Source organism: Vidua chalybeata, chromosome 7 (genome assembly GCF_026979565.1).
Source record: "Vidua chalybeata isolate OUT-0048 chromosome 7, bVidCha1 merged haplotype, whole genome shotgun sequence".
In the NCBI taxonomy this organism is placed as follows: domain Eukaryota; kingdom Metazoa; phylum Chordata; class Aves; order Passeriformes; family Viduidae; genus Vidua; species Vidua chalybeata.
Genome location: NC_071536.1, coordinates 3,951,558 through 3,967,738, shown reverse-complemented (window position 1 = coordinate 3,967,738; position 16,181 = coordinate 3,951,558). Strand labels below are relative to the sequence as shown.

General features: G+C 40.4%; 1 protein-coding gene across 2 annotated transcripts in view; it reads left to right on the top strand.

Moving 5' to 3' along the window:
- Positions 1 to 16,181, top strand: part of SPAG16 (sperm associated antigen 16) — a 358,597-nt gene that overhangs the window by 154,915 nt on the left and 187,501 nt on the right. For both annotated transcript variants that reach the window (XM_053947319.1, XM_053947318.1), the window contains exon 11: positions 14,239 to 14,382. In XM_053947319.1, the coding sequence (XP_053803294.1) occupies positions 14,239 to 14,382 (144 nt within the window). The remainder of the gene's footprint in view (positions 1 to 14,238; positions 14,383 to 16,181) is intronic.

Genomic DNA, 16,181 nt, shown 5'->3' with positions numbered 1-16,181 from the left:
ACACACAATAACGAGGGCAAGATGAATGATTTTCCAGGTTCATAAAATGGCTCTTTTTTTTTCTTCACCATGCACAACTCGGACAGCACCTGGAATATCTCCTCACTGGATAGGAGGGAACTGGGAATGGGGGCTCTTGAGTGCTGGGGTTAATGTCAGCTGCTCTCTGCACAAGTGGCAGAAGTACACAAGGCAGGAGTTAAGCTGAAGGATGTAATTAATCCTGCTGACATCCAAATAAATTGGTATAGTTCGATGTCCAGCTCTGCTTTGTGGGGCTAATTGTGTGTGTGAAGTTATGCACGTAACTTAAGCTTTTTGACTTCTTTACAGCCAGAACTTAAAGCACAATTCAGGATCATATTTAAAAGCAGCATAGTGATGGTCCATTTCTTTTTCTCCCTCAATTATCCATGTTCTTCCATATTTGCTCTTATTTGGAACACTAGCATTTGTAGAAAAAGCCCAAATACCTCTATTCTGCTTGTTATATGTGCAGGATTAAGTATTAAATAGAGCATTATAAAGCTCTGCTGTTTTATACACATGTACAAACATAATATCTGCTTTATTTATGATTTTTAAGAGGGATTTTAGGTGTGGTTTAACAGACTGACATATTTTGGTACAGCTGCCTTCTGTGTTTTCTTACTTGTAAAGTCTTAACAGCCAGAGTGCATTTATTTGTACAGGTTTGCAGGGGTAAAATAAACCAGACCAGATATATTTCAGAAGCTTTAAAAACAGTTTAAAGTAGATGTTTCTATAAATCCCTATTTTATTACTGGAAGTGCAGCTATTTCATGGAATGGGACATGGGGTATTGTTTCCTTTTTCCCTGCTGGAGGACACACATAGCTGAGCAGTGGCATTTACAGAGGGAGAATCAAGCACATTAAGCAACTGTTTGCACAGAGCTATACGCTGAAATACTAAGTCAGTCCAAATTCCCATGAACTTTAATGGTATTTTTTTTTCTTCTAAGCAATTCTCTGTACAAGCCTCATTAATGAAGGAAGGATTTCTATTGATTACGTTAACTTTAACACCTGGCTGGGAGGATTCAAGTGTGAACACTGCAAAACTCTATCTGTGTTACATGCAAAGGAAAGTGTGTTGGGATGTGGAGAAATCCCAAGCAGCCCTTTGAAAGCGTGCCTCTTGCTGGCCACTTTGGAGCTGGAATCAGAGGGTCAGAGAAAGGTTAGGGTTGGAGGTGACCTTAAAGATCATGAGTAAATGATTGTGGTGGATAAAAATGAGTGTGTTGGAGCAGACCTGGAGAGGAGCCAGTTCCAGGGCAGGTGCTGCACATTAAAGGTGTGGCTGTGTGGCAACACAGCACCACAGTAACTGGTTCTTTTTCCAAGCCACGTAATTTTGCAGAACCGAACCCTGGAGTTGTCTGGATGTTCTTTTGTATGTTTTTGGTGTGGCCTGTGGAAGAAAGGAGTTCAGTGTGCCCTTTGTGGTGTTATGAATTCCAGGGAGAGCTCAGGTGCCTCTCCCTGCGCTTTGGGAGCTGAGCAGGAGAACTCTGGTACCCCATGGACTGCCCCAGACTCTGCTTCAGCTCTCTGGGGACTTTGTGTCAGTGCTGTTGCCACAACAGCATACAGAGCTTAATCTGTTCATGCTGAGATTGCTGCCTTTTTAATTCCACATGGCAGGGGAGCAGACAAGGCTCCTTTTAGATGTCTACAGCTTTATAGAGTGGCTCTCTAAAACTCTGTGTTTCTGTCAAGTAGACATTATCATTTGTGATTTAAAAAAAAAAAAAAACAAAACCCAAAGCCATAGATCTTTTTAAAAAAAATAGAAAATGGATCATATTAAAATTGGAGTTAATGTGATGTGAAGTATTTTGCCCAATTTGAGTAATTGATGGTAATAAAAATAGTCCACTTAATGGTGATTTAAATTCCTCTGTTTCTGCATCTGTAACATTAGAGTGGAATCTTGTCTGTTTTTCACTTTAAGCAATCTACTTTAAAGTACTTACATAGGAAGCATTATTTACTGCTTTTAGGATTGCCCTAAACTAATTTAAGATGTGCCTCATTAGTTTCTCCTACTCCATGGAATAAAAAATTACCATCATTGGTCTTTACAGTGCATTTTGCACTTCTGCAATTACCATATTGATGATTGTTTTTCCTGTGACAAACAGACTGTGGTGTTCTTTTGCACTCTCCACTTCCTAGTGGTTCTTAAATTTGGTCTGCAGTGTATATTGGTCAAATGTAAATGGTATTACACAGATGTTAAAATTAGAATGTGTGAGAGAGACATGTGCAACTACACTTGATCAGCTGTTTTGGTAAAGCTGATTAAGGATTGGCTTTCAGGTTGCTGGGATTTAGTTAGTTGATAGGGATTATTTTTAGTGGTACAAAATAGTCCAATAATTTGAGTTTAGAGGAACTTGGGCTTGTACTTAAAGAGTTAAAAAAAAAAAAACCAACAAACAACTTGTATGGTCTTTGTGGTGATATTAAGCAAGTGTCACACACAGAGGTACTGCTGTAAAGTTCACAGCTTAGTTATCACCTGTGCAGGTAATCAATGAGTATCCCAACATTTCATCCAGAGATTTCATCTCTGCAGCAGCTGTTGGAACCTTCCATCCCCAGTGACCAGATCCTGATCACTAAATAGCCACTCCTTGGCAAGACATGCAGCCATGCAGATGTGCTTACTCTAAAAAGGAAACTCTATTTGAGCTGTGCTTCATGCCTGTGTTTCATCAGAACCAAATCTTGGAGGTCTGTCTGTGAGACTTTGCTGACTGATTGGTGCAAGCTGCATTGCCCCAGTTCATCCACCACTTTCTCTAAGACATCATTAGCTTTTTACAGAGTAGATGGCATGATGACAACATTTCCTGTGAGTCTGGTCTCTCTCATGTCAAAAGTAAGCAGGCATCCCTCTCCTCATTCATAGTACTCTGGCATCTTAAATGAAGCACTAATGTTTAAATGTGTAAAAAACTTACTTCAGACATGTTAATCTCTGGGGTTTAGGTAGTATTTGGTCAGATTCTCAGAGGTAATCACTTTCTGTGGACTAGTATTTGTCTCTAGGCCAAAGTGTAGGAATATGGGCTTTTTCTCTTTCATGAACAGGCATGTGATGCACATGCAGTGGGACACAAAGTGGTCATGGCAGAATGAAACTGAGGTGTTTTCAGCTTTGTTGAGTCTCACACAGAATATGAGAAAAACACACATCTGTTTATAAATGAGCTCTACGTTTCTTTCCATGGGAGTGATGACTTGAAGTCTCTCAGCAATTTTGTCCCTCTTTTTCCTGCTCTAGAAGCAGGACTGTATTTTGCTCTAAAAGTCTGTATTTGTTGAGACTGATCTTTATCCCTCGCTATAGCCCAGTGTGAAGGGAATGAAGACTAATTTTTGGAGGCAGGATAAATGGCAGCGCTTGAGGTTCATGTTGCTGTAACTTCGCAGTTGTGGGCATGGTCCTGTGGTTTTCATAAACATCATCTTTGCAGAAGTTCAGATGTTCAGCAAGACAACACCACCGAACAAAATGGTCATGGAGGGCTGGAAACTCTTGGTACAGTGTGGTAGTGTGTTCCAGGAGGTTTAGGGAGCTCTGCCAGGGGAGGTTTAGGCTGGATGTTGGGAAGGGGTGGAGGGTCTGGCACTGGACAGGTTCCCCAGGGAATGATCACAACCCCACAGCTGCCAGAGCTCCAGGAGCATCTGGACAACACTGTCAGGCACAGGGTGGGATTGTTGGGGTGTCCTGGACAGGGGTTCACTCCATAATCCTGGTGGGTTCCACCTCTGGATACTCTCTGATTCTTGGCTGACAGCAGCCAGCTGCTTATAGGCTAAATCCATGGCACAGCAGAACGTTTAGGTTGTTGGGACTGTCCTAAGATTTAGAAGCACTTTGGAACATAAATCTGTGGTCTATAAATGGCAGGAGGTGGTGCCAATAGCAGCAGAGAGTGAAAGTGCTAACAAAGGTTAAAAACTGAAATCTAGAATCCTGTCGTTTTAATTTGGATATGGCTCGGGAAAAGGCATTTTATTCCAAATGTGCTTTGAATTGTAGCTTGCATGACTTTGAGTCTTCAGGGGTTTGTTTTGTAGATATCAGTAAGTCATGAAAAACATTACATTTTAAACAGAATGAAGACACCTTTCAGTTAACTCCTTTCAGAGAATTCCTGCAGCTGGGCTGTAAGGCTCCCATAGGTATCAGAGCAACTCATGAGTAGCAGCAGTCATTTTTATATGTAAGTGTTTTTATTATCCCGGACACTTCAGTCAGGGTTCTTTAATTCATCTTTATAAAGGCTAGAACTACCTCACTTAAGCATTTTTGGGTCTAGGAAGAGGTAAAGAATATGTAGCAACTGGCAGAGTCAACCATGAAGATTGTTCTGTGTGTGGCCAATGTTCATTACAAGGAATATTTTCAGGGCTTTGTCAAAATGTAAATCTCTAAGTAACAACACTTGGAATATGTCTTCAGCTTTTTTTCCCCCTCTGGGAGTGTCCCCCAAAATGAGTGTCTATTTCTTGTATTCCAACTTCTTTTTCTCTGTACATGCTGGAAGTTGAAGGAAATTCTGAGACTTATTTCTAATTTTCATAAACTTATGTGGATCTGGGCCTCTCTAAGGTTGTTTTCCAGTTTTGAAGAGCTTTGCTTTCTACTTTCTTCCCTGCAATGCATATGGACAGTAAATGGGGAAGAAAGATGGGAAAAGAATTTGCCAAATATTGTGTAGCAAACATTCTAGAAATTCCATGGTCTCCAAGGGCTTGGCTTTGCCCAAGAGGGTAATAATTTTCTGTGAGTGATTGTACATAATTCCATAGCAGAGCCAGGAACTGCAAACAGAAATATGACTTGACTCTCCTAAAACAGTGTTCAAATCTCACCAAACATTCAGAAATCCTTAACCTCATACTGCCTGTGAAGATTAATCCATAGGAATTCTGAGGAATGATATGGCGGAATATGGAAGAGTCAGTCTATAATTCTCTTCAGTCAGTGTTTTCTATGGATTTTTTTCTCTGGTGTAGTAACTAAAGTTTAATATGCAGCTAGCCTGATTTTAAAGTAAAATTCTACAAAAATAAACCAGGATAATTAACTATCACAACAATTTAGCAGATGAAATGGCTTTTCCTATATTTAGGGTTTTAAAATGTATTGTGCTCCTTTCTAAAGGATGGGTTTTAATACAAACCAATGTAGTGGCTTGGGCCAGGAACTCTTGGTTGAACTCCACAGACTGCATTTCAGTTTGGGAATTTGCTTAGGAAATCAGTTCTGTTCAGTGTTTTCATTAGCAGTGAGGAGGATGGAATACAGAGTAGCTTATATAGTATGCAGATGACACCAAGCTGTGAGGATCTGAAAATGCTTTTCTGTATCAGATCAGAATTCAAAATAAACTTGGCAAATTGCAGAGATGGTCTGAAATCAAGAGGAAGCAAGATGAACTCAAATTAAGTGAAGTGCCACATGATATATTTAGGAAAAAGCATTTAGATGAACAAATTCGGGATAGGCAATACCTGTTAAGAGGAAAAACAGGTAACAAGGTCTACAGTACACTGTTGTTGCAAACTAAGGAAATTAATTCTGCAATGTGTGAAGAGGGATGCTGCGTCTGTAATGTTGGGTAATTACTCCAAATTAGGGCTGGTGAGGTCTGAGTTGGCATGCTGGATCCATGTTTGGTTATGACTTCTAAAAAGCCTCTGGAAAACTGCCTAGTTAAGACAATGTTAGTAACAACCATCTGATCTATAAAGATCTGAAGACAAAAGGGAGAGGAAAACTTTCTCCTTATTCCTGAGTGAAAAATTAAGGGAAAATTTTGCTATTTGCACTCACAGTGATGAGGGTTGTGTTTTAAAAAACACTTTTTGAAGGCTGAACCCCAGAGAAAGCCACCTAGAGCTGTTGTAGAAGCTACTTTTCAAGGAGAAGTTATAGAAATCTGTGCTGGGTGTACCTTCCTCAGCCCAAGGTGGACAAGGTGATGCCTTTCAGCACATGTGTCTGTAACTCTGTGTAGGAGATGAGAGTAGAATAAACAGCTTGAATTTTTTTTTTTTTCTTGAAATGTCCTGGAAAAGTGGAATGGCTGCTTTTAGTGGGGAAAGCTTTCCACCCCGTGGGGCAGACTCAGCACAGCCTTGTGGGGCTGCAGCTACTTGGAATCACGGGACTAGAGAATTTCTGAAGCCAAAATCCATTTCTGTCTCATACACATACACCTGGTTAGGAGATCACCAGAGGAAGAACACTATTCATAGCTGCTGAGTTTGCTTCTTAGTCCTAACTGTGAAGAAACTATTTATTTATTTTTCTTCCCACAAGAGTTTCCATTAATTCTGTTGATGGAAGCATTTTTCAGCATTACGATAGTGAAATAAAGCATAGAGCATTAAACCCTTCTCTGCCTCCAAAAGTGAGAAAGAAACACTGGCAGGAAACTGACCTTGAAAAGGTAATGTTTTGGTTTCTTATTAATTTAGAAATCTGAGTTAGTTTGATGCTCTAATTGCAAGTTATATTTTTATAAATTTTCCTTTATCAACCTTGGTAATTTAACAGAATTTGCCAACTGGCAAGTTTCAAGTACTTTTTCTTCCAAACTCTTTTATACCACAACACTGCTCCTAATCATCTGTGAGAAAGCTGCCATGCAACAGAAGACTGGGAATTGCTAACAGTAATGATGGAAACCAATTCAAACCAGGCCACAGGTAAAAGCTTTTGTGAAAGCAATCTGCATCTTTTCAAGCTGGTCCAGCTAGAATAGCCTTTTAGAAAAGCAGTCTCTTTGATTCCAAACGAAGCCCAGCCATTATCTCTCTACCCAACAAGTACCTAAGGCACAGGACAAAAAAGGGGGAAACAGGGATGTATTGAGTAGGGAAAGCGTTAGCCAAGTTTGCCAACATTGCCCTTCCCTTTCCTTTGCTGCCCGTGGAGTGGTTCACAAGCAGAGGTGGGGTGAAAACCCACAGGGCACTTCCTTTGCCAAGCTTTGCCCATGGGCTGACCCTGTTTTCTGTGTCTCTGCCCTGCTGCTCTGGAGTTGTCCTGAGAGTGGCGATCCCTTCCGGAGCTGGCTTCCAGAGGCTGCAGATCCCAGCTAATCTCGTTACAGTGCTATTTTGGATGCTGTGATTTAATACTCCTTTCACTAAAAGAAGTGATGTAGCATTTTTCATGAAGGGATAGTAAACGGTGAGTGACGGGCAGTGTGAATCATGGCATAAATCATTTCAGGCACGGAAGTGCAGCTTTCACTCCAGAGGAAAGCTATTAGGAAAGGATGTCAATGTTTTAACTTTTTAATTGCATCTACTTGTTTGCTGCTACTCTCATTCTTTTTGCTTTTGGCTTAATTATTTCTCCCTAAAGTATGCTGCTTACCTAATAAGTTGACTAAGCTTGAAAAATTGATTCAAATACATATTAAATAAGAGCTTGTGAGCTACAGTTACTGTGAGCAGCTCCTGAGTTAGCTGGTTTCTGTAATAGCACCCTCAGTCTTACCAAAAATACCCCAACTATTTGATCTGTCTCTTGTTCTGTTCGCAGCTTTGTCAGCATCTAAACCTTATGACAATTTAAATAAATTTTAAAATCAAGCCAAGCCCCACCCCTAGATTTTGCACTGAAATTAAACAGTGGTTCCCTCTGTGGAGGGAAGTGGTTTGTTCCTTGCCTGCTGCTCTGGTTTAAGGCAGGTTAGAAGGGAGCTGTTTCTCTAATGTGTCACAGCTGATGCTGTAGACTAAGTGATTTTCTTTTTTTCCTGTGGCCAGCAGTAATTATCAACAACCTTGTAAGCACAATCAAAGGAATGAATAAGTAAAGATTCTCTAAGGAGTAATTTAGATTCATGCCTGTTGTTATTTACAGACATTCTAGATAAAAAGCTTAATGTTATTGCAGTACACAAGACTATAATGACATAAACACTTTGTACGTTATTACATAGCTTCTAGAAAAATCCTTTTGCCCTGATGCGGTTAAGGAGTCAATCTTAAACAGGATTATGGATGGTTTTAAGTTAATATGCTGTGAAATTGGCACTGCTCTTGGTACTGCCTAGTTCAGGAATATGCATGTGTCTTTAAAGAATGAGACCTCTGAAAACACATGTGGATCAACAACGTAGTTTTGACTTTTTCTCAGATTTGATCCAGGGCCAAACTTTGTTGTTAAGAAGAAGATGATTTTATATTGGCACAGCATGTACACAGATCTAATGCAGTAAAACCTGGGTAAGTTACAACACTCTGTTAAATTGATGCATTTTGATAATTGCACATGAAGTGGATAAACAAAAAGTGATCAGAGAACACCACAGAATGGATGTTCTGAATTTATCACAACTGTGTCTGTATCAGGGACTTAGAGTGATGTGTTTAATACAATTCTTTTTGGAGGCACTTTATATTGTAGGGAGAGTCCACTTCCTGAAGTTGTTTCTTTTTGAGAGGAGAACTGGGTTTGCCTAGTTAGAAAGTGTGTGAGTTTATTCCACTTCACAGGAATAAATATGTTTGCTGCTGGGAGTGAAGATTCTGTGTGCATGGGGACTAGAATAAGCACATAAACTCAACTGTGAATTATGAAGTTGCTTGGCCTCTAGAGATACAAGTTCAAGTCTCTGGAAAACTGTTTTCTCATTATTTTCTACGGTGTAGCAAGGTCTGCTGGCCAGTCTAGAAGGTTAACTTCACATATGTCAAGATTCTAGCAAGTTTTCTCCCTCCCAAACCCTGAGTCATAGGAGCTTGGGAAGCTGCCAGGAGTTTCACCAGACAAGACAGGGGTTTTTAAGCATTGCTGTGACTGAGATCTATCACTGACTTCCAGATGGGCATTTACATAAATGAAACAAAAGATAGGAGCTTTGTGCTCTGAGTATTTTCCCTTTCTTATGATCTTTTATGTTTTTTTTCCTTTATCCTTTTTTTTTTTGTCTTTTTTAGCTCTTATTTTCTCTATTGAAAGCATTTTGCTCCTCTTCCATTTTGTCAAGAAAAGATGAATTTTAAGACCTCAAACAGGAATGCAAGCTATTCAGTTATGCTACAGTTGCATAATAAAACATTGAATTAAATGTCAGGGTTATAATTATTACTGAAGAACACTGTCAGGTGAGATCAGGTAACTCAAGCCAAGATAAAAAAGGTGGTAGAAATGACTATATTAGAGAGATAACGTTCAAAGAAGACACGTTAAGATGAGTTGCAACAGGCAAAATGATTGATTAGGCTGTTGTGCTGTGTTTAGTTTGAATTTCTTGGCAGGTTAATCTTAGCTGAGAGCATTTGTCTGGCAGTCTGTGCCTTTTCCTTGGCCCGTGTGGCCGAGGGGCTCCGTGGGTCTGTGGGGCAGCGGCCGGAGCCGCCGCTGCTGCCCTCAGAATGCTGCTGCTCACCTTGGCTTCCCCCTCGGTTTCCCTCGTCCCCAGCCACCATCACGTAGGTAAGGAGGGAAAAAAGGGATGTGCTGCAGCAAGAGGGTGATCTCTGTGTTTTCTGTCGCTCCCTTTCCCCTCTGGAAGCAAAGGCATTCCCATGAATGCCGCTGGCACCCCTCAGCCCTCCGTGAGGGGAAAACGGGCCTTGCCTGGATGCGCTCTGTGCCGTGTGGGCCCTACTCGTTCACTTCACCCGGGGTAAAGGTGTAGTGAGATCCTTGGAGTGTGGGGGTGAGGGAGCAGTGGCCATCCTCATGCCTGCAGAGGCTAGGCAGAGCTAAAGGAATAAAGTAGGGATTTATTAAAAGGCCTTCAAAGGATACACCTTGGGCAGCACAAAAGCCTGGCTGTAGCTCTGCTGTGCCCTGAGTCACGAGTTTTCACACTTTTATGAGTTTTGGTCCATTTCCATGTTGGGGTTAATTGTCCAATTCCAGCTCCAGGTTATGCAGTCCCATCCTCCCACTTTGTTCTCCTCAACTCGCTGTTGTTTTACACTTTTTGGGCCTGAAGCTGTGACGGTGTCCTTGGTTCTCGGGCTGGAAAAGGATTGTTTTGTCTAACTAAACTGTGAGGAGAACTTGCTAACACTTTATATGAACTTCAGAGTTATATACTAATGCAGTCCAAAATCTGGAAAATATGACAGCTAAAACTTAAGGCATCAATCCCCCAGCAGCTGTTCCTGGGCCCAAGCTGCGTGGCAGCGGCTGAGTGGCAACTCAGAGGTGAGTGGGAGCACCTTGGTGGCAGCTCAGAGGTGGGAAAACGTGGTTAGGTTGTGCAGTTCCCACATCCATTGCCACAGGAACTGTTCCTAATGCTCTGGTTAATTTGTCCTTTGTCTCAGCACAACTGGCTCACATCCAGCAAAATCAGGCCTGGAATAAAATTTCAGCTTTTACAGACTCTGTAGATTTTGAGGGTGCAGTCCAGCAATATAACAAAGTATGTGCATGTGAACAATATCACAGCTTTCAGTAGGGCTGTTGATGCCCTCTTATTTATATATATTTGGTCTTGTCTGAGGCTGTAACCAGTATCCATCCTCTGGAATTCAGTGCATGCCATGTCCTTGCCTTCAAAACCCACCTTGATGGCAGAGAAAGAAATATCAGCAATCTCCCAACAGTTTCCACTTTAAAACCAAGATTTTTCAGCTAGTTGTAACTTCACCTAAATCTAGCTGCTTAGCCCAAAATTTCCTGTGCTAGGTATGGTGAGCAAGGCTGATTTTTTAATGTAAGAAAATGCTGGCTGAAATCTTTCTGTCGCTAGGAAAAATGCATTTGAGGTTTTTTTTTTTAATCTTGCAGGAACTCTGCTGCTGTCATATTTTGGAGCAGGAAATGCAGCAGAAGAGCTTTCTGATCTGAAAGAAGCTACTGGCATTAACAAGAAACCTCTTTGCCAGTACCCAGGAATGCAAATAAATTTGATCAAATCATGAAGTTCTAAAAATTAGGTATCACAAGCAATATTCAGCACAATGCTGTATCAGAATTTGGCAGCTGGATGCTGTCTATATTGAGAACATATTTTTCTGTATAAATCCTGTTTGTGAAACCATAGAAAACTGGATTTTGTCCTTGTTTCTGCCACAGAGAAACTGGGTGAGGCTGGATAAGTCACTAAGGAGTACTAAGCTGGTCATTAATTTTGCATTTTTCATTCTCTCAGTGCCTAATTTTGAGACAATTTAGGTGAGGTTTTTGTTTCACATCCAAGCAGGGTCAGTTTTGTGTGTGGAATAACCAGCCCCTCTCTAACCATGATGGAACCCATGTACTTGGGTAATACCTGAGGGTGTGCTGAGAGCTGGGAGAACAGGCTGGTCATGGTACATTGGTTCCAGTGTTTCAGAAAGCCTGGTGCCAGCAAGTTTTCTTCCACGTGGATCTGAGATCTGCCCTTCCTCAAGTTGGTGGCTGAATTAAACCTCCACCTGATGTTCCTCAGGCAGCTCTGGGTGCAGCACTTTTTGACCTGAAGGTTGATTTTGTGTGATGGGTCAAGTGTGGAGCATCCTGAGACTGAAAGTATTTTGCATGTGAAGAAACTGTATTTTTATTTATGGCTCAGTCAAAATAAATTAAAATAATCGATGATTGTTTTGAAAGCAAATTACTGGGAGTACTATATATCTACCATGGCAAGTGCTGGAGAGATGAGAATGTCTTATAATGCCAGAGTGAGTTGTGTAAACAAGGGTATTTATATACTCAACAGCAGCAAATCTCCGAGAGGGCTTTTTGTTGGGTTTGTTTTTTTCCTTGGCTGAGTCTCCACTGATCCCACTGTATCCCAAAGGAGGAGGAGGAGAAAACTAATGTTCCTATCACACATGTTCCATTATTGATTTCCATTCCAATCCACCCAAAGTCTTCTGTGCTGGAAATAATTAGACCCTGTGAACAGAGATGAAGCAAAAATCTATACAATGCTGGATTGCCAGAAATGAAGACAAGGGTGCCTAATTAATGCTGCATATAGAATGCATTTTGGATGAATGGGCTTCCCTTTCTCAGAAGCAGCTCAACAGCAGTTGTGTCACAAATTTGCTGTTAATTAAATGGTGTTCACTGTGTGCCTGTAAAAATGGCATAGACGAAGAAAAACATTGGACAGCAGCAGCATTTTACAAAAGCTCTGCAATTTAAAGGAAAGACTGTGAAAAACAAATTTGCAGCCTTTGTACAGACAGCAAGATATTTTCTTCCGTATGAAATTCACTTCATGGATTTTCCCAAAGCTCCATAGGAATGTCTGGTCACTGCAGAAGTTTGAGCATTTCAGGAGCTGGACTGGAAGTGTGTTGGGAGGGTTTGAGGGTAGGCAGAATGTTCCTGGGAGCTGAGGCAGGATGGGTGAGAGCACAGCTGCAGCCTGGCCAGGGCGTAAGGATTGTTCAGGAGGAGTCAGGGTCTAGAGGAAGACACCAGGTAAAATTTTCTCTGCATGAAAGGTGACCTGAAAGTGATCTAAGGCTGTATAACGCAGCTTGGAAACTGAGAAGGGAGATCTTTAGGAAGAATGTAAGAGCTGATGGAAAGGCTTCACAACAGCCCCCACTAAGAGCAGAAATATCTGGAGGGGATCTGAAGTGTCTGAAGCAGGTTAAGAGAAAAATGTCAGCTGTGTGCACATGCAGATAGCAGCAGTGGGGTTGTTGGTGCTTCAGAGGTCTCTGTAGTAGAGGGATTCTGGGACAGCTCTTCTCGTCCTGTAATTTGCAGGCCACTGGTGGCTTCTCTCAGCCTTTAATTCTCTCCTTTTATCTCTATTCCCCCCTTGCTCTTCTAGATATCTGTTGTGGCCAATCTGAGTGATACAACTGCTCTCTGTGCATCTCTGGAGAATTTAAATAGCATCATTCCCTCCTTCTCTTTTTCCTTATAAATGCAGAGGAAGTTTATCCTCTTTAGGAGAAGATAGAAAGCAATTTTTTCTAAGAAACTGGAGAATGAGTAAATCTCAGACTCCTTGCTCGAGCAGATGAATTCAACTGATGAGTCTGTAGGAATCTTCCTAGGTTGGGCATTAAACTGCAAGAATAGATGTTTTCTGATGAAATTCTAGTTGACATAAATATATTTTTAGCATGGATTTGATAGAGAGAATTATTTTTCCCACTATAGTCGATGCTGTGGTTCTGGTTAGGAATTTTATGAAATAATTTGAGTGCAGGAGCAAGGTACTAATAAAAAAAGAGATTTTTATGACATTGTGCCTTCCAAGTCCTCTCTTTTCTTCCCATTTCGGTGCTTAGCATTGTCTCTCTCTCCTCTCATTCTGCTTTAATAAGAGCTTTTCTCTCCGACCTGTCGGCCCTGATGCACAGCTGAAATAGGTGCACACACAGGTTCTGATTCTTTCCCCATTATTGCAGTTTGATTCTGAACTCCAGATTTAATCTGTCTAAATAAGCTACTCCTGGGACTAAAGTCAACTGCTAGAACTTTTTGATGTTCAACAAATAGTAAGGCATTACAATGATTTAAATCAAATAACCAAATCCATGTGAAATACACTACTTGTTATCTTTCCAACAGATTGATTTTCTTCCCTGGATCCATTTTAAGCTGCACTGCAGTTGCTAAATCAAAAATAAACTGAGTTTTCAGTCTATGGGCGTGTTAAGTGTATGATTTCCATTACATCGCAGCGTGCTACATATTAAAAATGAAAACATGGAACACATTTTGAGTACAGAATTGAAATGAATTTTCTGACCTAGTCCCAGTGAATGGGTTCTAAAGTGCTGGCAAGGACTGTAGCTCCTGGACTGTAATTATCATTTGAGCTACTTCACAGTGGTAGGAGACTTTACACCTGTGGGCACAAGTGGGGACAGCTGACATCGGTGCTTTTTGAAATTATTTTGGACAAGTGGGAATGTTAATCATGTTGATGCAGCTTCTAACCCTCTTGCATGTTTGTTAGAACGTAATCTAACGAAGTATTTCAAACCATTGTTTGAGTGTTAAGTGGAACTTCAAGAGAGTGAGAAAACAATTCTGGTTTTACAGAAATCAGTCCTGTTCTTTTTTCTTCAGCAGCAGCTCATCTCCACAGCATGTATTTTGAATTCTCATGAGCTTAGAAAGCATCACTATTTGCTCAGTCCATCCAGAATCAGACTCCTGGGCCTCTTGCCCTGAGTTAAATGGATCTCATATATTTCACATAAAATGGAACTGGTACAGAACATAACCTGCCTTTCTTTTCTCCTGCAGCTTGGCTTTACACCCCCGGAAGAACATCGTGCTCACGGGCGGCGATGACCGCCTGTGGAAGACGTGGGGCTTCCCTGACGGGAACATCCTCCTGACAGGGGAAGGTCACACGGATTGGCTCTCAGGCTGCTGCTTCAGGCCCAGGTCAGTGCCCACAGCCCCTGAGCTGTCCCTGCTCCCTCCTGGAGCTCCCCCCTTCACTGGCCTGCTTTGCTGCCTCTCTGTTCTCAGGGGGACCCTGCGCTCTCTGCTGAATTCCCAAACACGTAGATAAAATGTTCCTCTGCCTTTCACAGTGTTGACTTAAGACTGATTGCTTTTGGTATTTTGTACATCTTAAACTCTGTCCCCATTGCAGTGCACATAACAAGGAGTAATAAGCTTTTCAAGTCTTGCTGTATTCATTTTCTCCCTGTTCATGCACTATGGCAAACACAGTCCTATTATTAATAATACTGAGAAGTTGACTACTTGTATTATGCATTATTTCTCATATGACTAAGAATATTTGGGTTTACCTAGAGAATATGAGCTTTCCTGTTCTTTCATCTTATGGATTTGAAGCTGAATTAATAAATGAAAGTGACCGTGGAAAATACAAATTAAATATTTAAGTTACAAGGGTCATGGAAATAGGGCAAACATGAAGTAGATTTTTTCATCTTTCTGTTGAAAAATAGGACACCATTACTCTAAAAACTAAAATGCATTTGATAAGGCTGAGCTTGTATATGTTGAAATTGCTTTGCATCAGATTTGTGAGGCAGCATTTAAATAGAGTTCTTTACTGTTAATATAATAAAGGTCTGCCAGGCTATTCACCTGAGGCTTGGTTATACAAGGAGCATTATTAAGCCTTCAACTTTGTATTTTCATTGTGTTGATTTTATGAAGCAATATTAGCTCTCTTCTTCATGAGGAAGAAATGTATCCTATTTAATTCCATGGTTCCTCCTGATTTCTGAGTTTGTAATGAGCTACCAAAGGCACACATAGTCCTCAAAACACAAGAAAATCCCTCCTTTTCAAAACCTCAAGAACCAGGAGTCACGCTTTCTGGGATGAATTAAACATGTACTTACTCTTCTCATGCATCACTTTCTCCTAAGAAAAACAGGCTTTTTCTTAAGATGCTTGTGTTTTCACCATGTTCTCTTTTTCATATGTATCCTTAGAAATAATTACATTTAAAAGAAGAGGATAATATTTAACTTATAATTGCATATAATACAGGAGGAGAGAAATGGAAGCTTCAGCTTCTTGTTTTAAGGTGGTAGGAAAATTTATCTATCGTTGCATGACAGATTTCAGAGTTTGTGAGTGCTGGACATAGTTTAAACTTGCAGATAAACAGAATGCTGCCTTTTCCTCTTACCTGTTGTGAATATAAAATTTAGCACAGGTGAAGAATAAGAAGAGCATGTTATCATTTATGAAGCTGCTGGCCATACTAATCAGATTTCGATAATGCATTGTTACCATGACACCCGCTGACTCAGAGACTCAAAGCTATTTTCTCATTAGTCTTTGACCAGAATACAGTCCTTTCAATAGGCTTTCCTATTTCTCATTCAATTATTGAAATTAAAATGAGTTGAGGTACATCATTATTCTCTTGCAGTATAAATTGACTCCTGCTGAATGCTCTGGAATGATTCAAAAGCAGTGCTGCTAAAATATTGTCTTCTGTTACTGCATAAAATACATAATGTGGCAGAATACATTTAATCATATTTTAATTTTTAAAATTTTTTTTTAGATAGGAAACTTTTATATATCTGTTTTTCTCAGAAATAAATCCAATTAAGTAAAAATGAAGAGTTCTAATAGATTTTTTTTTTCTTTTTCTGGAATTAAATGTAGATAACTTCTAGTTTTGTTCCCAGTTTAAAGATTTGAAATTATGTTCACCCCAGAAGTGGAAAAGAAAAATATTTTTGTTC